This window comes from Vipera berus (assembly GCF_964194415.1).
Source record: "Vipera berus genome assembly, chromosome: 8".
Taxonomy (NCBI): Eukaryota; Metazoa; Chordata; class Lepidosauria; order Squamata; family Viperidae; genus Vipera; species Vipera berus.
In genome coordinates this window covers 23324959-23348741 of record NC_138211.1, presented here as the reverse complement: position 1 = coordinate 23348741, position 23783 = coordinate 23324959, and the positions used below count along the sequence as shown (strand labels likewise).

The window sequence follows — 23783 nt, the reverse complement described above, 5'->3', positions numbered from 1 at the left end:
GGTGACCGCCTGCAGCTTCTGCGGGGGGAGGGGTGGGAGTGGGTGGGCAAGAGAGCAAGGCCCAAAGCCATGAGAGATTTTGCCAGCCCCTCTTTCGCCTCTGCTAGTCCAGGGCCACAACTCGGCACTCACTTTTCTTGCCATCAGCCTCCGCGTGCACCTTTCGAGCAAGGAGACCCTGCTGGTATATTTTTGCCCCGGGGTCCTGCCACACAGTCAGAAAAGGGTTGGTTTTCCTTTGGGTGTTTGCAGGACTCAGGGGTATCTTTGCATCCATTCTCTCTTCCTCATCCCTGTGGGGGGAAGGAAACAGAAATTTGGCACAGGCTGCACATAGGAAAAAAAACATGTGAAAGGAAAAAAAGACTCCCTCGAGGAGCCTTTTCTGTCTGGGAACCAAACAGTGTGATTTTGGACGACTTAATTGTACTAAGGATCAAAAAAAGAGGTTGGGAGAAAAATCTGTGTTCATGATGGAATGGAAGGAAATGCCGAGTCGTCACCTGCAGATGCCTTTCAAATTTAGAGCCAGTCTGGCCTGGTGGTTAAGGTACCAGGCTAGGAAGCAGGCCACCGTGAGTTCTAGTTCTGCCTTAGGCATGAAAGCCAGTTGGGTGTCTTTGGGCCAGTCCCTCTCACAGGTTGTTGTGGGGAAAATAGGAGAAGGAAGAAGATGTGTTGATTATGTTCACCACCTTGAGTTATTTGTAAAAATAGCAAAGGTGGGATAAAAATTAAATAAATAATAAAAATAAATTTAAGAAAGTATGAAAGACACCATTCGCAATTTGAAAAATCATGTTTTTCTGTCATGCCACTTGGGCTTTCCTCCTGCCCCCAGCTTTCAACATTCTGGGCAATCCTGAAATCTTAAAGCATCTTCTTCCCTGAGCAGGTAATGAACTTGGGAAATATTACTGGGCCTCCTCCTTTCCTGTGGCAGCACAGCACAATCCTGACGTAAATTTGAGGCACAATTTAGGCTTCCAGTAGGGGCAAACAAGCTCCTCTGCCCCAAGTTTAGTATTTGGAAACATTCCCTTCTCCTTGTCCTTCTTGGCATCCACCCCTCCAGGCTTAATACTTAAAACAGTTACCCCAGAGTGACAGTTACCCACCCACACGGCTTATACAGAGCAACCCCACCCCATCTCCTTTATGAGGGAGACGGGTGGGGCTCCAGGGCTTTCATGCCTTCCCTATTGGACCTCAGCCCTCCCTTCTCCTTCCTCAAAGCCCCACCCCCATGCTACCTTGCTTTTACTTACGCAGCCCATTCCAGTTTCTCATGACGGATGGAGTTATACAATGCCTGGACAGATAGAAAAAAGCTGAGATGTAAGGTTTCTTCCCATGCATCTAACCCCCACCCTTCAAACTAAGCTCTCCCTCCTGAACTGCCAATTTTGGGGTTCTGTTCTCAAAAGTACCGCCAATCCTTCCTCAGCTATTATCAGCTGTGAAGAAAAGCTGGGAGCCCAGAAGAGTCCGGGCACTGCATCTGGTTGGGGCCGGATCCAGCCCTTCAACTGACTTGGCTGATGTCTTCAGGGGCGTGAATTTAGGGAGAGCCTCTCCCCTTCCCTACGGCCAGACCCTTGATCTCACTAGTTCTTCATGCAGGACTAGTTGGGGGGTCAGCACTCTTTGCATTGCCCTTCATGTGCCCCTTTTGTCCTCTCTTGGACAGTTGCAGAGGGCAAGTGCGGCTGTGACCAAAACCACAGCTGTCCTCACAGGCCACCTGCAGAAGGCACATGAAGTTAATTTTCCTATACGTAACAGCTGATGGGAGATTCTGATGCCATTTTTAAGAAATGACCCTTCTGGTATCTTGTATTTTTTTATAAGCTGCCTTGTCAACAAAGGCAGTTGGGATATAGATTCTAACAAGGACTGAAACTTAGTGCCTGATTTTGGGGTGGGAGGGGGGAATGAGGAATAACTATCCCTTTTCCATGGCAACCCCTGCCCTAAGGAACACCTTTCCACCCTGAGGTTCAGCAGGCCTGGACCCTCCTAGGCCCCCTTAAAGCACTGAAGACCCAGCTTTCCCCCAAGTGCTGGGATAGGATGAGGGGATTGCCTGTTGGAAATTTCACTTGGCTGCTAAGGTTTTTGTTTGTTCATTCATTTTTTAAGTTGATGGTTTTAATAGTTTTTATATATTTATGCTGTTTTAATTCTTGATTGGGAGCTACCTGGCGTTTGGTATAAGATGGACAGCTATATAAATGTTTTATAAACAAATAAAGAAATGGTAGATTGTTAAAATTGTTTCACTGGCAGATTAAGAAAGTTGTTGAGACTCTAGACAGAGTTCAGAAAAGAGCAACAAGGATGATCAGGGGCTGGAGGCTAAAAGAAAAAATGAATGGCTGCAGGAATTGGGTAGGATTAGTATAATGAAAAGTAGACCATGGGTGGCAGGACAGTGGCATTCCAGTATTTGAGGGGCTGTCACAGAGAGGAGGGGGTCAACCTGTTCTCCAAAGAATCAATGAATGGAAACTAATCAAGGAGGGAAGCAACCTAGAACTAAGGAGAAATTTCCTGTCAGTGAGAACAGTGGAATGGCTTGCCTCTGGAAGTTGGGGGTGCTCCAATACTGGAGATTTTCAAGAGATGGACAGTTATTTGTCTGGAATGGTATAGGGCAGGGATCAGCAACCTGAAACAGTGAAAGAGCCACTCAGAACCGGTTCCCTCACAAAAGGAAAAACTGGGAGCCGCAAAAAATGTGTGCACATGCGCATACATGCGCGCATGTGCAGAACAGGGTTTGACTGAAGAGTGGAGCCAAGGCGAGATATGCACCTACCCTGCATATTTGAATTGATTGGTTGAACTTTTTTAGTCCCACTTTTTTTTTGGGGGGGGACTGCACATGGCAGAGGACTGGGAGCCGCAGGAGACGGCTGAAAGAGCTATAGAAGACCTCCAAGGTCCCTTCCAACTCTGTTATTTTGTTATTCTGATTCACAGCACTAGAACAGCCAATAAATTGGACCAGAGAGCTGAACTACCATCTAACTGGCCTGCTTCCCCAGGTGTTTCCATGATAAGCCCAGAAAAAGGACGAGGCCACAACCTCTCCTGAAGTAGCCCTTGGCACGGCACTGCTGCCTCACAGGGAGCTGTCCAAACACACTCCTGTTCTGCTTGGCTGCGGTGTAGGCAGCCACAATAGCAGTCTTGTGACATCTTCCTCAGGCTGGTGTGACATGTCCCAGCTGATGGCCATATTGTACCACTCTTTTCCTCAGGAAGAACATGGAATGGCTACATCCAAGCTGGACATACAAACCTGAACGTTGGCATTTGATTCTCTCCTTCCTCGGTGTCTGTAAATACAGTCTGTAATATGAACTCTGTAACCTCCAGGCAACAATAAGCTGAATTTGTCCCTGCCTTGTTCCGCTACAGGTGTGGAACATTCCCCACAAAAACAATTAGGACTATATGTATGTCTTCTGATACATTCAACCAGTTAGAGCCAGTTTGATCTAGTGGTTAAGACACCAGACTAGAAAGCAGGAGACCATGAATTCTAGTCTTGCCTTAGACATGAAAGTCAGCTGGGTAACTTTAGGCCAGTCACTCTCTCTTGGCCCAACCCACCTCACAGGGTTGTTGTTATGGGGAATGTAAGAGGAGGGAAGTGTGCTGGCTATGTTCACCACCTTCAGTTATTTGTAAAATAATAGACAGCATACAAATAAATAAATAGTAAAACCATGAGCACTTTTTCCTACCAACTGTGGGAACTGGCTGATTGTTCCCAGAGAATGGGAGCTGAGTACTAGTCCTTTCCTCTGGAGAGAGCATTTGATGAATAGCAATAGCAACAGCACTGAGACTTATATACTGCTTCATAGTGCTTTACAGCACTCTCTGGGCAGTTTACAATCTCAGCATGTTGTCCCCAACAATTTTGGTCCTCATTTTACTGACCTTAGAAAGATGGAAGGCTGAGTCAACCTCAAGCTCCGTCTGGATCGAATGCCAGGCTGTGAGCAGTTTGCCTGCAATCCTGCATTCTAACCACTGAGCCCCCAAGGTCAGCACTGCATCAGGGGCGCTACTGCTACATGAGGTGGGTTGCTGAATTAGAGCGCCAAGGCTTTCTCTCCATTGGCCATACTGAGGTTTGACACCTGCTGGGCTACAGGCATCCCTTTCATTGTCTGCATAGAAGGAAGCTACACATACCTTTAGCAGTTCTTTGGGGAAGTCCTTGCCATCATTTAAGCCTGTGAGATTCACAACAAAGTCCTGACAGCTCATGCTACGGCCAATATTCTGATTCCAGAAGCATGTTGATAAGAGAGACAAAGAGAACTGAAGATGTTGCGCTGTCCATATTGCACATCTAAACAAGAGCTATCACATCAACCCTATTCTATGGGTACCACATATCCTTTCCCAAAAATAGTTTTTCTTTGTTCATAAACCATAAAAGGCTGAAGTGAGTGAAGGTGAGCCAAGATTCCTTCCTCTGAGAGAGTCTCCTTACCTGCCCATGCAAGTCGGTATTGAGGAGCATCATGGCACAGGTGAGTGTATGCACAGCATCTGCAGAAAAAAAGGATGTTGAAGAGAGATGTGAGAGATTCCATAAGCTTCTCCCACAACTAATTTGAAATGTCAGCAAAACAAGGAATTTGACCCTTCATTAAAAAAGGCCAGAGAAAATGAACTGAATCTTAAGATTTGCCATCAACATTCAGTTGTTCTGTTCTCTACTAGATGAACTGGAAGTGGTGGTTTCCTTCTTTTCTCAAACGGACATTTTGTAGTATTCTTAAGTATCACATCTTGAGATGCAAATAGAATAGAATAGAGTTGAATATTCTTATTGACCAAGTGTGACTGGACACACAAGGAATTTGTCTCCAATGCATAAGCTCTCAGTATATATACAAGCAACAAAGTAATAAATCATCAATGATAAGATTCAGTCATAAGATACAACGAACAAGTGGTAGTCATAAGATACCAATAGGAGTAGATACCAATAGAAAAGATGAGAGGGATAATAGTAATACAGTCCTACTACATGATTAGATATCCTTAGGCATAAGACAGTGCTGTGGGAATTATGTGTTTAGCAGTGATGGCATAGAGAAAAAAATGTCTTTTCATTCCTGCAGTCTGCTTTTAGAAGACTTTATAATTTCTCCATGATGGTGGATACCAAGAATGCCACTGCTTTTATTGTTCTTCCACTTATTTTTAATCCAGGTAGTCTCCTCAGCACTACCAACTTTTTTCACTTTTATTTCTGAGTGGGACTGTACTTTTTTTTAACATACAATGTAAATTTCTATTTCCTGTTAAGGTTAAACATGTTCTATTCTTTTGCTCTTATTCAATCATAGCACGTATCTCACCTGTCACCATTATTCCTATAAAATCCTATTTTTACCACTAAAAATCACTAAAGCTCAGAGGATAGAATGTAAACAATTGGATCATAAGCTTTGATTCAGAACATAATAAAATGTAAAGTCTTTGTAGCAAATATGATTTAATAGGTATAATGGAAACTTTGTGGGACAGCTCCTATTATTGGAATGTAGTATAGAAGGAGAAAATGTCTGTTTGAAAAAAAAAACAGAAAATGTTTGAAAAATGAGTTGGCATGTTTTGCAAAGAGCAAGAGCTGTCAGAGAAACGTTAGCTGTGTTTATGACAAAGGGACTACTTTGGTAGACCTAAGGATTGCCATGGATGCAGTGTGTTGACTTCAATGAAGCATCTGACCAGGTCTCTTGTATCCTTGTGGATAAAATGGACAACTATGGCCTAGATTACTCTGCAGTCCAGGGAACAAGCCGTCAATCAAACAACCAGCAGCACAAGGTTGTTCAGAAGTGGTTCTGTTTTGCTCTGAGCGGGGCGGCCTAGGGCTCTGTTGCCAGGTGCTGTTCAACAGCTGCAGAAATGATGTAGGGGATGAAAGGGATTTCACAAATTTAGAGATGACACCAACTAAGAGGGGAGAATCACAATTCAAAATAAATAATAAATAAAATAAATATGCCCCGAAGGACTCAGGGCGGTGAACAGGGCAAACATATAAAAATACAAAATACAAAAATTAAAAAGGAATTAAACAAGATGCGCAAGTTAACAATAGATTAAAATACATTTAAAACAACAATAAAATCCGAACCCCATCCCCCATCAGGCCAGGCCGGCTTGTTCGAACAAATAAGTCTTCAGATCGCGCCGGAAGGAGCGAAGGTCGGGCGCCATCCGAAGCTCAACTGGCAAACGGTTCCACAATTCCGGCGCGCCCACAGAGAAGGACCTCCCCCTGGGGGCCACCAGACGACATTCTCTGACCGGTGGCACCCTAAGGAGGCCCCCTCTGTGGGAACGCACAGGGCGGAGGGAAGTTGACGCCGGCAGCAGGTGATCCCTAAGGTACTCCGGACCCATGCCATGTAGGGCCTTGAAAACCATTACCAGAATCTTGAATCTTACCCGGAAGACAACTGGTAACCAATGCAGCTCACGGAGCAGAGGTGTAACATGGGAGTATCGGGAAACTCCCAACACAACTCTCGCGGCTGCATTCTGTACCAGCTGGAGACTCCGAGTGGTCCTCAAGGGCAGCCCCATGTAGAGAGCGTTGCAGTAGTCTAAACGAGAGGTCACGAGCGCATGAGTGACCGTACGTAGGGCATCCCGGTCTAGATAGGGCCGCAACTGGCGCACCAGGCGAACCTGGGCGAAGGCCCCCCCTAGTCACAGCTACTATGTGATCTTCTAAAGAGAGCTGTGAGTCTAGGAGGACTCCCAAGTTGTGAGCCCTATCTACGGGGGGTAATAGCTCACCCCCCATAGAAAGAGATGGAATATTCTGAATATCCCGAGATGCCGATACGCACAGCCACTCAGTCTTGTCGGGGTTGAGTCGAAGCCTGTTCTTCCCCATCCAGACCCGAACCGCTTCCAGGCAACGGGACATCACGTCGAGGGCATCACTGGGGTGGTTTGGGGTCGAAATAAAAAGCTCCAAAACCACGAATGATCTCACCCAGCGGTTTCATGTAGATGTTGAACAGGAGAGGCGAGAGGACCGACCCCTGAGGAACTCCACAAGCGAGAGGCCTCGAGGTCAACCTCTGCCCTCCTGCCAACACCGACTGCGAACATCCCAGGAGATAGGAGGAGAACCACTGAAGAACCGTGCCTCCCACTCCCAATCCCCTGAGACGCCGCAGCAGGATACCATGGTCGATGGTATCGAAAGCCGCTGAGAGGTCTAATAGGACTAAGACAGAGGAATATCCCCTGTCCCGAGCCCTCATTCACCAGAGCGAACAATGCTGTGTCCGTGCTGTACCCAGGCCTGAAACCCGATTGGTACGGGTCTAGATAATCCGCTTCATCCAGAACCAGAGGGAGCTGATGCGCCACCACACTCTCAACAACCTTCGCAAGAAAGCGAAGGTTGGTGTTCTGAACCAGCCTGCTACCGGCCTTGCAATAAGGCAAACCCCTGTTCAAACAGTAGAGACTGGAGAGCGTCTGAGGCTGCAAAGCGTCTGCCAAGATTTATTACACAAACAACAGAACAAAACACTGGAACTTGAATCCTCAAACGGAAGGGTTGCTTTCAGCAACCAGCCCTTCCCCAAACACTCCTTTTATTTAGAGTTCAGGGCGTGGCCTCCCTGTGCCTCCTCCCGAGGAGTCCCACAGCCTTTCTCTGTTTGTTCCTGCTCGACTGCCTCCTGCGTCGGGCGTCCTTGAACAGGGCCAGCTGTGGGTCATCATCCTCCGCACTATCGGGCTCACGCAGCTGAGAAGAGGGCCCCGGCTGGGGGCTCTGTGAAGCCTCCAAGCCATCATCAGCCAGTTCGTCTTCCACACCCTCCTCCTCCCCCTCATCTGAGTCATCCGAGACATCTGAGCCGGCTGCCGGACCCACAGGCTGGCCCTGAGTCACAACAGTTGGAGACAGGATGAAAGTTGTTTAACACAGCTGGGTCCAAGGCAGGCTTCTTGAGGAGAGGTCTCACCACCGCCTCCTTCAAGACGGCGGGGAAACTACCCTCACTCAGAGATGCCTCGTGTCCCCTCCCGGGCCGCATAAACCAGCCAGGAAGGGGACGGATCCAATAAACATGTGGTGGAGCTCAGCCTCCCCATAACCCTGTCCACTTCCTCCGGAGTCACAGGATCGAACTCATCCCAGATAACATCGACAAGACCACCCATGTCCCAATCGTCAGACTCTGCCCAGTCGGAGTCCAAACCGGTCCGAATCCGAGCGATTTTGTCCGACAGATGTTGACTAAACTCCTCGGCATGACCCTGCAAGGGTTCCTCCCTCACCTCCTGATTAAGGAGGGAGTGGGTCACCCTAAACAGGGCGGCCGGGCGATTATCTGCGGACGCGATAAGGGTAGCGAAGTGATTAGACCTCGCCACCCTTATCGCTGCGAGATAAGACCTAATACAGGTTCTTAGTCGCAATCGGTCAGATTCGGATCGGCTGGACCTCCAACGGCTCTCTAGGCCCCGTCTCCAACGCTTCATCTCCCGGAGCTCCGCGAAAAACCATGGAGCTTGCTGGGATCTGCACCGGGTCAGGGGCCGCAAGGGTACAACTCAGTCAAGTGCCTCCGTGGCCGTCCTTTCCCAGGCTTCCACTAAGGCATCTGCCGAGCTGTGAGCAAAGGAGGCAGGTGGGGACCCCAGCGCTGCCTGGAACCTTTCAGGGTCCATTAACCGCCTGGGGCAGAACAATCTAGTTGGCTCAACACACCCACGGCGGGGAGTGGCAAAACGGAAGACCAGCCGCAGGAGATGATGATCGGTCCATGACAGGGGCATAACAATTGGGGAGCCCCCACCAAGATCATCTAACCACCGTCCAGATAGAAAAACCAAATCCAGGGTGTGGCCTCCCACATGAGTCGGTCCATGAATTACTTGCGTCAGGTCCATGGCCGTCATGGAAGCCATGAACTCCCGAGCTAACTCAGATGATAACCTAGAAAAGTTTGAGTGCATAGGATGTTTAATTGTAAAAAGTGCAAATCTTGAATCTGGACAGGAAAAAAGCAAATGTATAGGGATATGTTCAGGGCAACTGGCTTAATGGCCATGCATTTGAGTAGGATCATAGGCAAATGTGTGCTTTGCACCAACATAGAGAATAACTGTTCTATTATACTATTTTATAATAATACTACTAACTGTTCTATCATACTATTTTATACTGGTGCATCTAGGCACTGTACTTTAAAAAGGAAGCAGAGATGCTAAAATGGGCTCAGAAGACAGCTATCAGGCTGATAAAGAGATCTGGAAAGTGAGCCTTGTGAGGAATTGTTAAAACAGACCTTTAATTTACAGAAGAGAAAGGAGCATATGATAGCAATCTGCAACCTTTTTTTTTCTTGGAACCAAAAACATAGCAAGGAACACAGCAAGATTGAAATTAAAAGAAACAAGATTCAGAGTGAATAAGAGGAAAGATTTACTAGTAACAGCTGTTGTCAGTGGAACAGGGCTACCTGTCAGGCATAGATTGGTGGACTTCCATGCTAAGCATATACTTGAAGTATACAACTACAAGGTCCCTTTCAATCCATACAGTCTATGATTCTAGAATGATCACACTCTCCAGGCTTTCATTTATTCTATGCTGTCAAGTGGATGTTGACTTGTAGCAACCACATAGATAAGTTTTTCTCCAGAAGAAACTCGCCCTAATTTGGTGCTTCATGTCTTCCAACAGTGTTTATTTATTTATTTATTTATTTATTTATTTATTTATTTATTTAGATTTATATACCGCCCTTTCCTGAAGGACTCAGGGCAGTTTACAGGGCATTTAAAAGGAAGTCAATACAAACGTTAAAACAAATTAAAAAAGATTAAATAGAACCCTGAGAAAATTAAAACCCAGTTAAAATTAAGATTAAAAAATTCTCAGCCTGGGCCAGAGAGCTCGAAGAGTTCGAAGAGTCCCGGCGGAATGAACGGAGGTTGGGGGCAGTCCTAAGCTCCGCAGGCAGTTGGTTCCACAGGGCAGGCGCACCCACTGAGAAGGCCCTACCCCTGGGTGTTACCCGCCGGCAGTCTTTAACCGGCGGCACCCTGAGGAGACCCTCCCTGTGGGAGCGCACTGGACGAAGGGAACTTGATGCTGGCAGCAGGTGTTCCCTCAAATATCCCGGACCCTCGCCATTTAGGGCTTTATAGGTCATCACCAGCACCTTGAATCTCACCCGAAGGGTAACTGGAAGCCAATGCAGCTCGCGGAGTAGAGGTGTTACATGGGAGTATCGGGAGACCCCCATCACGACTCGCGCGGCTGCATTCTGCACCAGCTGAAGCCTCTGGGTGGTCCTCAAGGGCAGCCCCATGTAGAGAGCGTTGCAGTAGTCTAAACGGGAGGTCACGAGCGCATGAGTGACTGTGCGTAGGGCATCTCGGTCCAGGTAGGGTCGCAACTGGCGCACCAGGCAAACCTGGGCAAAAGCCCCCCTGGTCACGGCTCCTATATGGTCTTCAAAAGTGAGCTGCGAATCCAGGAGGACGCCCAAGTTGCGACCCCTATCAACGGGGGGTAACACCTCACCCCCCATCGTTAGAGATGGAATAGTCTGGTTGACCCGAGATGCCGGTATGCACAGCCACTCAGTCTTGGCAGGATTGAGACGAAGCCTGTTTCTCCCCATCCAGACCCGGACCGCTTCCAGGCAACGGGACATCACGGCGAGGGCATCGCTGGGTTGGTTTGGGGTGGAGAAAAAAAGTTGGGTATCATCAGCGTACTGATGATACCCCACCCCAAAACCACGAATGATCTCGCCCAGCAGCTTCATATAGATGTTGAACAGGAGGGGCGAGAGAACCGACCCCTGAGGAACTCCACAAACAAGAGGCCTCGGGGCGGACCTCTGCCCTCCCGTCAACACCGACTGCGAGCGGCCCAGGAGATAGGAGGAGAACCACCGCAAAACAGTGCCTCCCACTCCCAACCCCCTGAGACGCCGCAGTAGGATACCATGGTCGATGGTATCGAAAGCCGCTGAGAGGTCTAATAGGACTAGGACAGAGGAGCAACCCCTGTCCCGAGCCCGCTGTGCCCAGGCCTGAAACCCGATTGGTACGGGTGTTCCCATCACCACTGTAACTGAGTCCACCCCCCTTGCTGCTAGTCAACCTCTTCTTCCCCTTCCTTCCCCCTTTCCAGCATTAAGCTTTCTCCAGAGGTTTAGGACTTTGCATAATATGTCCAAAATGGGATAACTTAAGCCTGGTCATTTGTGCCTCAGGAAGGAACTCTGAGTTGATATGGATTCGGGCACCATCTCTATTTGTCTTCTTACAAGGCTCCGTTTTAAATGCCCTGCTCTCTTCAACTGTCTTCTCACTTGTTGCAATTCTTCAAGATTATTATGAGCCTGTATTTGCATGTATGGTTGTTCTTAAGCAGTAACAAAAGATGTAACAAGTATTGCAAGTCTCAAGTGCAGACTCTAGTCGGTTTATTTTCACTTTTCCTTCTTAAGATAGCATCAGTGCATAGATTTATATTTCCTCTTTTTATGAGCTTTTCACTAGACTAGCCAGTACAATCTAGGGGAATTTTTCAAAGATTCCCCTGGAACCCCCCCACAAGCCACAGTCTAGATAGCTTTTTCCTGTCTGCTGTCCCTACAGTAGAACATTGTGCTTATTATCTTCCTTCTACACAGTGTACAAAGCAGTCAATAAATGAGCAGAGCCCCCTCCCGTCCAGCTCCCCCCAAAATCCCCACTGTCTCATTGCCTGTGAAGAGCAAGTTCCTGGCTCGTGTCCTAGGATAGCCTCCAAACAGGAATTGCAGTCAAATGCTTGGAGCCACCAGACAAAAAAGGTCTCTCATAAAATGGATTAAATGCCCACCTCTGTGACAGGATGGGCTAGGAAGAACTCAAAGAACTAAATGGGATAAACTCCCCTAGTAGTTTCTATTTTAAAACAGGGTTCTGGCAGTGCTAACCCATGATGAAAAAGCTGCTGAAGATAAGCAAATATATAAGCACATTGGAAATGGTCACAATGTCCTTTCTCCCTCTTCCTTCTCCCTACCTATTCCAATTTCCACTCCATCAAAAAAGATATCAAGACACGAGTGGATTCTCTTTTTGCCCAGAAAATGATAGTGGAAAAAACAAAATTGAGGATGTTTTAAAATCCAAAAATAATTAATTAAATATTTATTAATGGACATAAAACATTTTTCAAAGAAAAAATAGAGTAATGCAAAATATGAACTGATGGCACATTCCTTTAAATCGCTGTGTGGAAAAATCATCCCTATCCACTGGATTCCTCTGCCCAGTGGACCATCCAGCCTCCCCCAAGAACATTATATATGCGACTAATAATGTCCCTGCTTTTAAGGGAAGGAAATAAAAGTGGGTGTAAATGGACCACAAGAAAAATGCTTTGAATAAACTCAAAGCAATGAAAAATAGTACATCCAGGTAGGAGGAAGAAATGGGAAAAAGTGTTCAAGAGAATTTCAGTTGCCAAAGAGGTAAAACTGTAAGCCCCAAGAGAAGACACTAATCTGGCTACCCCAAATTCCAGGAGATGGAAATCATTTGCCGAAAAGGAGTATTTGTTGGTTGCCTGAAACCATACAACTACAGATGGTAAAAGAAGCCCAGAAAACCTACAATATGCTCAAAGGGAAATAAAGAGAACTGGTCTGCCAGCTGCCCAAGGAAAATGACAATAATATAATGACAGATAAGTTATTCAGTTCCTGTTTTGAGCCTGGGTTCTCTGATTCAGTTGGAAAACAATGATCCCACCCCCATTGCTAAGCACATTGGTTTGTGCTTAAAATTGTAAGCCACCCTGAGTCTTCGGAGAAGGGCGGGATATAAATGGGATTAAATATTTTTTTTAAAAAATCCCGATTTTGGGGCCAAAATAAAAGCAAGGTAAGCACAAGAGCACTTGCTGCCCAAACCAAAGCTTATGCACTGCAAGGTTTGGACTGAGAGTCTCACCTGGACTAAGAGAGGCCTCAGGATTGCAGCAGTGGTAGCGCCGAGAGAAATGCATCAGGATCCGCTCCCGCTCCTGAGTCTCCCCAGTGAGCACAAAGGACTTCAAGAAAGACCTGCCAAAAGAAAGGTCTGTGAAGCACAGAAGAGCAGGGAAGGTGCCTGGGATGCTTCTTTTCCCCAGGATTAGCAAGCAGCAGCAGCAGCAGCAGCACGAGGCCTGGGAAAGAAGCATCCTCAGGGCTTCCAATGTCACCCATTTGGCATGGGGACAATACAAGGAGGCTGAGGCAGCTGAAACCCTGAGGCTGGGAGGCACTTCTATCTTCACAATGGAGCTTCTCAGCCAGCTCCCTTTAGTATGCCAAGGACTGAGGTGACTTGAGACACAGCCGCCTCTGCTCAAAGCTTTCAAGGATTTTCCTTGCATCCAGGTCCCTTCCCACAGCTGAAGGAAGGTCTCCAAATCAAGCAGGCCTTGACTAGTAGCAGAGCTGCAGGAAGAGGCCACTTGATCTTTTCTTCCCATATCATCTTATTTTCCTCTTCCCATTTTTCATTCTGTTACTCCCCACATAGTCCAGCCATTCCTCAAGTTAGCTCTTGGCCTCCTGGATTTATTTATTTATTTATTTATTTTATTAGATTTATATACCGCCCTTTCCCGAAGGACTCAGGGCAGTTTACAGGGCATTTTAAAATCACACCAATACAAAATACAAAGTTAAAAGACAATTAAAAGATTAAATTATCCCTGAAAATAAAACCCCAGTTAAAATTCTCAGCCTGGGCCAGAGAGCTCAAAGAGCCAAGTCTTCAGGTCCCGGCGGAATGAACGCAGGTCAGGGGCAGTCCTGAGCTCCACGGGCAGCTGGTTCCAGAGGGCAGGCGCACCCACAGAAAAGGCCCTCCCCCTGGGTGTTATGTTAGGAGGGAAGGGCACCCTCCCTCCTAATCAGGAAGGGCAGGAAATTTGGCCATGAACTATGAAGTTTCACTTCCCTTCTTGAAAATGGAAAGGCAGCCCAAGGCAAGGAGTACATTACCTTAGGGCTTGATCCAGAGTTTGCGCAGAGAAGTGGAAGAAGGAAAGGTAGGCCTCAGCTACCATCTGGCTGAAGGTATTGCTGTGGACAAATGTACAGAAACAGCTCAGAAAACCCCAAGCCCTCTGAGAGAACCTCTCATTCTCCTCCTAGGGGTTCTTCACACTTGCCTGGCTCCTAAAGCCCACCTCCTGCGCTCCAGGTCCTATGGCCATGCAAAAGTCCAAGCAAAAAGAGAGAAAGTGCTACTGCCATCCCCATTCAGCCCCTTTGGCCCTTGCTTTTACTGTTTCTTCCTAATATTTCCCTCAGCTGGACTCCTGCTGACCAAAGTGTCTGTCCTTTGTATTTGCTTCAGGACCACAAGATTCTGCTGCTTGGGCTGCCTCAGAGGATGGCAGTGTTTACTTTGCACCTGCTCAAAATGCCCTCCATACTTGGCTATCAGTCAGCAGAGGGCCCTGTTTTCTAGAACACTGGCCTGGAAATGCGTTAGCTTCTTCGTTCGGGTGATGAAAGAACAACTTAAAACTCAGCATGGTGTGTGTGTGCGTGTGTGTGTGTACGCACGTGTGCGCGCGCACATACTGTGCAAGTAATTAAAGTGACAAACATTCAAATCCCCAAACGGAAGGAGGTGTGTAACTGAAGACTTTCAAGGCCATCTTACTTCTTCTGGAGAAAAGCAGCCACCTGAGATTTCTTGAACCCGTCCAGATGGTAGAGGCGAGCTGCCAGCCTGTGTGCTGCGGCCAGGTCTCCAGAGGTGCTGTTTGCAAGGAGCAGGGTGCCATTCGGTTCTGCTGTGACCTTGGCAGGCAGAATCTCCCCGGTTCTGCTGAACTCCCCTCCAAGTTCTTCACGACAGCTGCAGAGAGTGGAGAGACAGACAAAAAGACTTGGACTCTTGTCACAGCTCAAGAGAATAAATGCTGACACAAATGTAGCCATCCTGAGGCAACAAGGCAAGCAAACTCTCTTGTGGCTGCAGGACAAAAGCCACAATCACTTCAAAGCAGCCTCCAGATACTTGCTGGGTTGCCTCTTGGCTCAAGCCCACCTCAGCAGGAGGATGCTGTGTGTAGTGAGCAGACCAGAAAGGCCAATGGTCCCAAGAGATGTAAAACAAAGCATCCTTACTATAACATGGGCTCTTCCTCTCTGTCTTTTGACCTCCCATTGCTTGGCATAGCTGGCAACTCCACCATCTTGAGTCTTTCTACTGAGCTCACCAGCTTCCGCTCTATACCACAAAGTGGGATGGAGTGCACATCTGCTCTGGTGACGTCTTTCTGTAGAGAGGAAGTTCTTTCGGGCTCCTCTAACCATGTGCAGGAAGATGAAGGGTGGCCACAGAATGATCCTTGTAGCTCAAACCTCTCTTGCTGCAGATTCTCTTCTGCAGCAGGACCTGAGAGGACCTGGAAGCTGGAGGGAACACAGCAACTCTTCCCTGGAGATACAGGGTTAGGAGGGGGACAGCTCTCCGTGGTCTCTTGCAGCAAAGCAGACATCAAAGTGCTGGAGGCAGAAAACAACAGGCCTTCTGCTGGCAAATACGCAGGCAGGTCTGCATCTGGACCAGAGGGACAAGGCAGTTACAAGGCAGTTTCCTTTCCTTGCAAGATCACAGTGCAGCTTAGAAAGCTCTGTGATGGGCAGTGCATTCCCTGATGCTCTTAGAAAGATCACTGCAAGACTTACCTGGAGTAATGATTTCCAGAACATCTCCTTTGAATGGATCCAGAACACAGCCCTCAGCCTGGAAGATAAATTTTGGTAGTCACAAAAGGCTGAGGCAGCTGACAACATGAAAAGCTGCTGACCCCTCTGCGCCCTGCCTTCAGGAGTGGATTTTCAAGCATTTCCCAAGCTGTGGAAAGAACAATCGCTGTACAGGGGACAGAAACAAAACCAGCGCGGCCTTGTGCAAATGGATTTGTAGATTGTTCGGATGCTGTTTTGTTGAAGGCAAGGACCTGGTTTTGTGGAAAGTTTATCTATGCCATTTACCAGGTAAATGGTATATTCAAGCAGCTACTTCTAGTTTGCTGTCTCCAGGTCTCAAGATTTCCAAGACAAGGGATGAAATAACTGGTGGTTAATATAAGGATACCCCAAACATTGACCTACATCTGCATGCAGCATTAGCAGCTAAGCAAAACAAGAGGGTTGTCAGAACCCATTCCTATTTCATTTCTATCCCTTCTGACCCAAATCAAACCTCAACTTTCCCTGGGTTCTGCCTTACTCCCAAGGGGGAGGGGGGATGTGCCTCAGTGGGTTTATTGCCTCTGCTTCCTCTATCACTACAATGTAACCTTTTGCTTTCCTTTATTGCCTGTCCTCTATCCGCTACAATGTAACATTTTGCTTTCCTGCTTATCTCTCTCTCTCTCTGAACTTTCTCTCCCTAAACTGTCAGCTCGAACAAGGGAGGGAACAAGGAATGTAACCTCCGTGCCTGGTTTATTTCTACGCTCTCAGAGGAAGGTGTGACCATCGTGGTGTGAACTGAAGACGGGCCACTGTTATCTCCCCTTTTCCCACGATGGACCTAACACCTGGGGATCGGTTGTCCCACACTGGCCAGATGGACTATGGGATGGGGTCTTGCCTGGGGATACCTTAACCTATTGCTCTGCATGGGAAATCTCAGATCCTGTCTATTATCCTGCTATCAACTACTCTTAATAAAAGTTCCTGTTGGAAGAAATCGCTTCCAAGAGTTCTGCTTAAGATGTGGGGTTGAAGTGGGTCCTGACAAGGGTTTTGGTTTGGACAAGAAAGTCTCTTGCAGGTCCAGTGATGTCATCCTGGCCCTGAAAGAGGTGCTGGGCAGCTGGTAGAATGCATTCTTTTGTTGGAGAGGACTGGACCTAAATAGGAATTAAAACTCCAACTAAGTTTATGTAAAGCAAACACGGTAGATGTATGCTCATGAGTCTATTACAGAACAGAACAGAACAGAACAGAACAGAAGCTGGGAGGGTGTTTCTTGTCCTGCCTTCAGGTGCTTTGGAGAATAGCTTGACTCCCTCTTCTTTGGGGCAGCCCCTGAGATATTGGAACACTGCTATCATATCACCCCTAGTTCTTTTCTTCATTAATCTAGACATACCCAATTCCACCAACCATTCCTTATGTTTTAGCCTCCAGTCCCCTAATCATCTTTGTCGCTCTTCTCTGTACTCTTTCTAGTCTCAACATCTTTTTTACATCGTGGTGACCAAAACTGGATGCAGTATTCCAAGTGTGGCTTTACCAAGGCATTGTAAAGTGGTATTAATATTTCACATGATCTTGATTGTATCCCTCTGTTAATGCAGCCTAGCACTGTGTTGACTTTTGTGGCAGCTGCAGCACATTACTGACACATATTTAAGTAACTGTCAGTTACTACTCTTGAGCAAGTTACAACCTGTATTATACCTGTGCATTTTTCTTGCCTAAATGTAGAATCTTACTTTTTTCACCATTGAATTTCATTTTGTTAGATAGCACCCAATATTCAAGTCTATCAAAATCCTTCTGTATCTTAAGCCTATCTTCTGGAGTGTTGGCTATTCCTGCCAGCTTGGTGTCATCTGCAAATTTGATGAGTTCCCCATCTATCCCCTCATCCAAATCATTGATGAAGATGTTGAAGAGTACTGGGCCCAGAACAGAACCCTGGGGCACTCCACCACACACTTCCCTCCATGTAGATGCAGTTCCATTGAGGACCACACACTGAGTATGGCCGGTCAGCTGTACATAGAAGCATATGCACTGAGAGCTTCTGTACTAGAGACAAATTCCTTGTGTACTGAATCACTCTTGACCAAATCAAGTTCAGTTCAGTTCAGTTCAAGCCCCTCTTACCTTTGAATTCTCTTCCAAAGAGCATGTGGTTTCAAGATCTCTTTCTGTGATTATCAATGGAGACAAGGAACGATAATGGGGCACATAACTTGGAAAAGAACAGGTGGATGTGTCCTCATTAGCATCTGGATCACATACAGAAAAATAATTCCTGGCCACAGGGCTTATTGCCATAATGGCCTGGGAAAACAAGTCACCATTATGGTTTCCAGAGTCCACATCACTTTTAAGATTTTTCTTGTAATTCTCAGTGTAACTTTCCCTTTCTGATTGTGTCCATGGAACTTGTCCTTCAAAAGTTCTGGTTAATTGAGGACTTTCCTGAAAGAGTGGGTTATTGAAAAATAAATATTCAACCTCCTCCTCATCTTCCTCGTCACTTTCTTCCACCTCCTGTCTCTCTAAATTCTCTTCTGGCTCCTCCCCACTATCACTTTCAAGGAGTAAATGTTCATTGACGGTAGTAGCTGTGTCCAGGGACATGACTGTCACCGGTATGTTTTTAGAACTCACACTGTGAGTCTGCAGAGATTCTTTCTGCTTATCTAACTCCTCTTGAAGATCTAAGACACACATCTGAGCTTGTAGAATACCAGCCCAAAAAACAGATTGGGTAGCATCACTATTACATTTATCCTGAGTTTTCAAATTTTTTACCAGCTCAAGAGGCTGTCCAAATGTCTCAAAGTCCAAGCTTTCTGAAACAGGGTGGTCCAGTTCAGTGTGCAATACTTCAAAATTATTCTGCATTAACACTGGAATGGAATTTTCAGAGGGTGTTTCAGTTCTGCAGTGAACACCCTCCAACCTATCCTGTACAAGACACAAAGAAGGAGGGGTAATAGCATTTTCAGCCTGGCAAGTTTCAGAAAATGCAAGCAGATCCCAAGTCTGTTTTAAGCACCCTCCAGGGTCAGAGTTCACTTCCGTTGTTCTGTCTTCAGAGGCCATATCCATCCAGTCTGAGGTACTGGAGCATTCAGGGCATTCCATTCTAGCATCTACCATGAAAACTTGCACAGAAGCAACTACGGTTCCAGTCTGATTTTCAATGGGCTAAGAAACTGGGCATTTTAAAAGTAATCTCCATGGTTCTCTTGTTTGGCCTGCAAAAGAGAAAGTAGAAATATATGTTCTGGTTATAACACTTGCTCCAAATGAATAGTTTCACAGTCGGCATCTTACATTCTATAATGAGAAGCAATATCAAAATATTTTAAATATATAAATAATTAAACAGATCAATTACAAAAGAAGCCAAAAGATGCCAAATATTAGCTGCTGGAAACACAGTTCTTCATGCCAGTATAAACTCCTGCAGATGCCATAAAAGGAGTTGCTAGTCCTCAGTGTTTTGCACATCAAGATTTAGGATATTATAACAAATATAATTTATTTATTTATTTATTTATTCACATTTATATACCGCCCTATTCCCTGAGGACTCAGGGCGGTTTACAGGAAATTAAAAAAAACCACCATACAAAAGTTAAAAAACCAAATTAAAAAATATTAAATTGACCCTGTATACTTAAAACCCCAATTAAAATTTCTCCTCAGCCTGGGCCCGAGAGCTCAAAGAGCCAGGTCTTCAGGCCCCGGCGGAATGATCGGAGGTCGGGGGCAGTCCTCAGCTCCACCGGCAGCTGGTTCCAGAGGGCAGGCGCTCCCACTGAGAAGGCCCTATCCCTGGGTGTCACCCGCCGGCAATCTCTCACCGGCGGCACCCTGAGCAGACCCTCCCTGTGGGAGCGCACTGGGCGAAGGGCGTTTGATGCCGGCAGCAGGTGTTCCCTCAAATAGCCCGGACCCAGGCCATGTAGGGCTTTATAGGTAATAACCAGCACCTTGAATTTCACCCGGAGGGCAACCGGAAGCCAATGCAGCTCACGGAGTAGAGGTGTTACATGGGAGTATCGGGAGACCCCCATTACAACTCGCGCGGCCGCATTCTGCACCAGTTGAAGCCTCCGAGTGGTCTTCAAGGGCAGCCCCATGTAGAGAGCGTTACAGTAGTCCAGACGGGAGGTAACAAGCGCATGAGTAACTGTGCGTAGGGCGTCTCGGTCCAGATAGGGACGCAACTGGCGCACCAGGCGAACCTGTGCAAAAGCCCCCCTGGTCACGGCTCCTATGTGGTCTTCAAAATTGAGCCGTGAGTCCAGGAGGACGCCCAAGTTGCGAGCCCTATCAACGGGGGGTAACACCTCACCCCCCATCGTTAGAGGTGGAATAAGTTGGTTAACCCGAGATGCCGATATGCACAGCCACTCAGTCTTGGCGGGATTGAGACGAAGCCTGTTTCTCCCCATCCAGACCTGAACCGCCTCCAGGCACCGGGACATCACGGAGAGGGCATCGCTGGGTTGGTTCGGGGTGGAAAGAAAAAGTTGGGTATCATCAGCGTACTGGTGATACCCCACCCCGAAACCACGAATGATCTCGCCCAGCGGCTTCATATAGATGTTGAACAGGAGAGGCGAGAGGACCGACCCCTGAGGAACTCCACAAATGAGAGACCTCGGGGCGGATCTCTGCCCTCCTGTCAACACCGACTGCGAGCGGCCCTGGAGGTAGGAGGAGAACCACCGTAGAACGGTGCCTCCCACTCCCAACCCCCTGAGACGCCGCAGCAGGATACCATGGTCGATGGTATCGAAAGCCGCTGAGAGATCTAATAGGACCAGGACAGAGGAGCAACCCCTGTCCCTAGCCCTCCAGAGATCATTCACCAGCGCGACCAATGCCGTCTCCGTGCTGTGTCCGGGCCTGAAGCCCGATTGGTACGGGTCCAGATAATCAGTTTCCTCCAGGAACAGATTGATATATATGAATCTATGAACTAAGAATTGAAGCCTTTGAACTATGGTGCTGGAGAAGACTCCTGTGAATCCCTTGGACTGCAAGGCGATCAAACCGGTCAGTCCTAGAGGAGATCAACCCTGACTGCTCTTTAGAAGGCCAGATCCTGAAGTTGAAACTGAAATACTTTGGCCATGTAATGAGAAGGACTCACTGGAGAAGAGCCTAATGCTTGGAAAGGTGGCGGGCAAGAGAAGAAGGGGACGACAGAGAATGAGGTGGCTGGATGGAGTCACTGAAGCAGTGGGCATGAGCCTAAATGGACTCCAGAAGATGGTAGAGGACAGGAACGCCTGGAGGAACGTTGTCCATGGGGTCGCGATGGGTCGGACACGACTTCGTAACTAACAACAACAATGCACTAAGAAAGGGAAAGGGAAAAAGAAGGGAAACAAGTGGCTATTAAAGAGCCATGGAGTGTATTTTTGAACTGTATTTTTCATGGCACTATGGTCTTAGTTCTATCCCCACCCCCGCCCCTTTTCAAACAAACTTTTAGCACTGAAGGCTTTAGTCATCTTTAAATGATAGGGGGTGGAGAACCTAATTAGGCTGTGTGGTTACTTCCACTACTTACCACCAACAGATACAATATGGAACATATTGAAATTGTTGAAATCCAAGAGGGTTGCCTAAATAGCTAAACTAGAAAAAGCCAAACAAGAAAAAACAGATTGTTCACTCTTCTGTATATTCAAATTGAGCTGCTGTCTTTTTCAGCTACTGCAAAAAACAGTAGTAAAGCAAAATTGTTATGCACATTTATCAATCCGAAAGATGATTTTTTAGATGGCAACTGGACTTTCTTTTTATTTGAAGATGTTTCCATTCTCATCTAAGAAGCTTCTTCAGCTATGTCTTCAAAGAGAAATAAGAAAGTCCAGTTGCCTCATGAAAAAGCTTCTTTGGGACAACTATGATGTGGATGACTGAGAATCTCCAGATATTTATTTTTTGAATTTATATAATTGTCCATCTGACAAGATGTGACCTTGCACCACAACAGACAAAGCAATAGAGATGGGAAATGAACAGAACTTTAACAATATTCAGAATATGCCTTAAAATATAGTCAGCCACGTTTTTTATTTTATTTTTTTAATTTTAATTCCATTTATATCCCGCCCTTCTCCGAAGACTCAGGGCGGCTTACAAGCTTAGCAGTAGCCTTCATTCTATGTATATGCCGTTATTTATTTATAATGTATTTATTTTATTTATTTACTTCCATCATCTGCATATCACTGGCTTTACTTGAACTCTCAGAATATAGTGGTTTTGCAAAAGAAGCCTGTAAATTTTTCCCTAATTGTAGGACAAATTTTAAACAATGATACAGCAGCATCTTCCTCCTTTAGTTCTCCCAATCGCTGTTGGACAAAGCGGGGACACCTCCCCTCACAGACCAACTTCAGTCATTGAAAGAGTGCAACCCACCTAAGCTTTGGCTGGGGCCTCCTGAGACAAGCAGGGAGGGGACTTTTCCTCTGTTGTCAGACAGAAACTCTGCCCGGCAGTGAAGGAGACACAAAGAAAGGCTGCCCCATGTTCTAGATGACAATGTCACCACAAACAGAAAGACACAAGCCCTGGTTTGGTTGGAATCCATAGGAGCTGGTTGTTCCTCATCAGGCAGTGCTTACGAGAGAAATCACCAACCTCCAGCTCATCAGTGTGACCCACCAGGCCTGTGGGGCTAAGGAAAAAGCCCTTCATTATCACTATTAAACTGTTCCCTTGGCAGTTTTGCCAGTACGCCTCTTCTCCCAGTAAGGATGGTACCCAGGACCTCCCAGCCATTGCCAATTTGGCATCCACACACCTTCCCTGTGTTGGAATCCCCTCAGGTCATCCAAACCTGCAACACAGAGAGAGACTCAATTTGGCCTGTGGGGAGGAGTGACATCCAGTCTGGCTGTCATAGGGATTCCCTGCTGACCAAGAGAAACTACGGCTGCCTCAGAGCCAAGTTAAGGCTGTTCTTATAGCACAGCATAATGGAGGAGGGTCCAAACTATGCAAAATCTTATGATGCAGTATCTCTACTACCTCAGCATTGACAGCATCAGCTCTTCATCTACCGGTAGCTATTCTTACTTTTTGCAAGGAGTGAATGTTGAGGATAATTACAAATTTTAAGAAAGATTGTTTTTTAATTAAGTGCTTCAGTGGAAGAAATTATTATAGGGTAAACAGGTTCAAAAGAAAATCAACTGGTTTTGAGCAACCTGGGGCAAAGAGTCAATGGGAAGTGTGAGGGGTGATAGACCTAGGAAATTGTTCTTCCTGAGTTTGCATTCTACTCATTCTAACTGGGCAGGCATAACAGCTAATTTATTTTACCACAGACTGCAACATTCCAGCAAATCTCCCAAATGGTTTTAATCCTTCCCTTAAAACAGCCGCCCAGGCCCGAGATTTGAATGGCCTCTAGTCCAGCTTCCTCGGGAGCGGCAGGGAAGAAATCCCCGGAGAAGCGTCCGCAGCGCCGCCGCCTCCGGGAGGGAATGCATGTCGTGAGCGGAAGGGCCGGCCCGGGGCTTGCGAAGGCCGCCCTTCGGGTCATTTAGCTTCCCCAAACCCACTTCTGCCTACTCCTTTGGGCGCGCGATTTCCACGGGGAAGCCCGGGGATCGGGTGCCTTTCAAAAGAGCCGCTTCCGTCTCAGGGGCTGCGAAGTGGTGGACCTGCTTCCTTCTCTCTTTAGGAGCCACGTCCAGGCTCGCCCTTCACTTCTCCCCAAGAAAACGCGGACGGGCCCCTTCCTCCCCACCGCCCGAGGGGCCCGCAGCCTCCCCGGCCGGGGCCGTGGCTTCGCGAGCGCCGGAGCCCAGGCAGAGCCCAGAGCCCGGGAGCGCTGCCCGGTCGGGATAGGAGCGCGGAGCCTCTCCCGGCCAGCCCGGCCCTCGGCGCCCCTGGGAGGCGCCGGCTCCGCAGGCTCCCGGGAAGCCGCTACCGCGAGGCCGGCCCGAC

The 23783-nt window shown here is 47.2% G+C and overlaps 1 protein-coding gene across 1 annotated transcript; it reads right to left on the bottom strand.

Moving 5' to 3' along the window:
- Positions 1 to 103: 103 nt before the first annotated feature.
- On the bottom strand, positions 104 to 23001 carry LOC308671322 (PH and SEC7 domain-containing protein 4-like; the record flags this gene model as incomplete). Its single annotated transcript, XM_081333428.1, has 11 exons — positions 20965 to 23001; positions 17949 to 19054; positions 15789 to 15846; positions 15225 to 15660; positions 14755 to 14952; positions 14085 to 14165; positions 13042 to 13154; positions 4517 to 4575; positions 4213 to 4302; positions 1269 to 1312; positions 104 to 293 (listed from the first exon to the last, which is right to left on the bottom strand). The coding sequence occupies exons 2-11, from the start codon at positions 18954 to 18956 to the stop codon at positions 104 to 106; spliced, it is 2277 nt and encodes a 758-aa protein (XP_081189554.1). The 5' UTR covers positions 18957 to 19054; positions 20965 to 23001.
- Between the last annotated feature and the right edge of the window lie 782 nt (positions 23002 to 23783).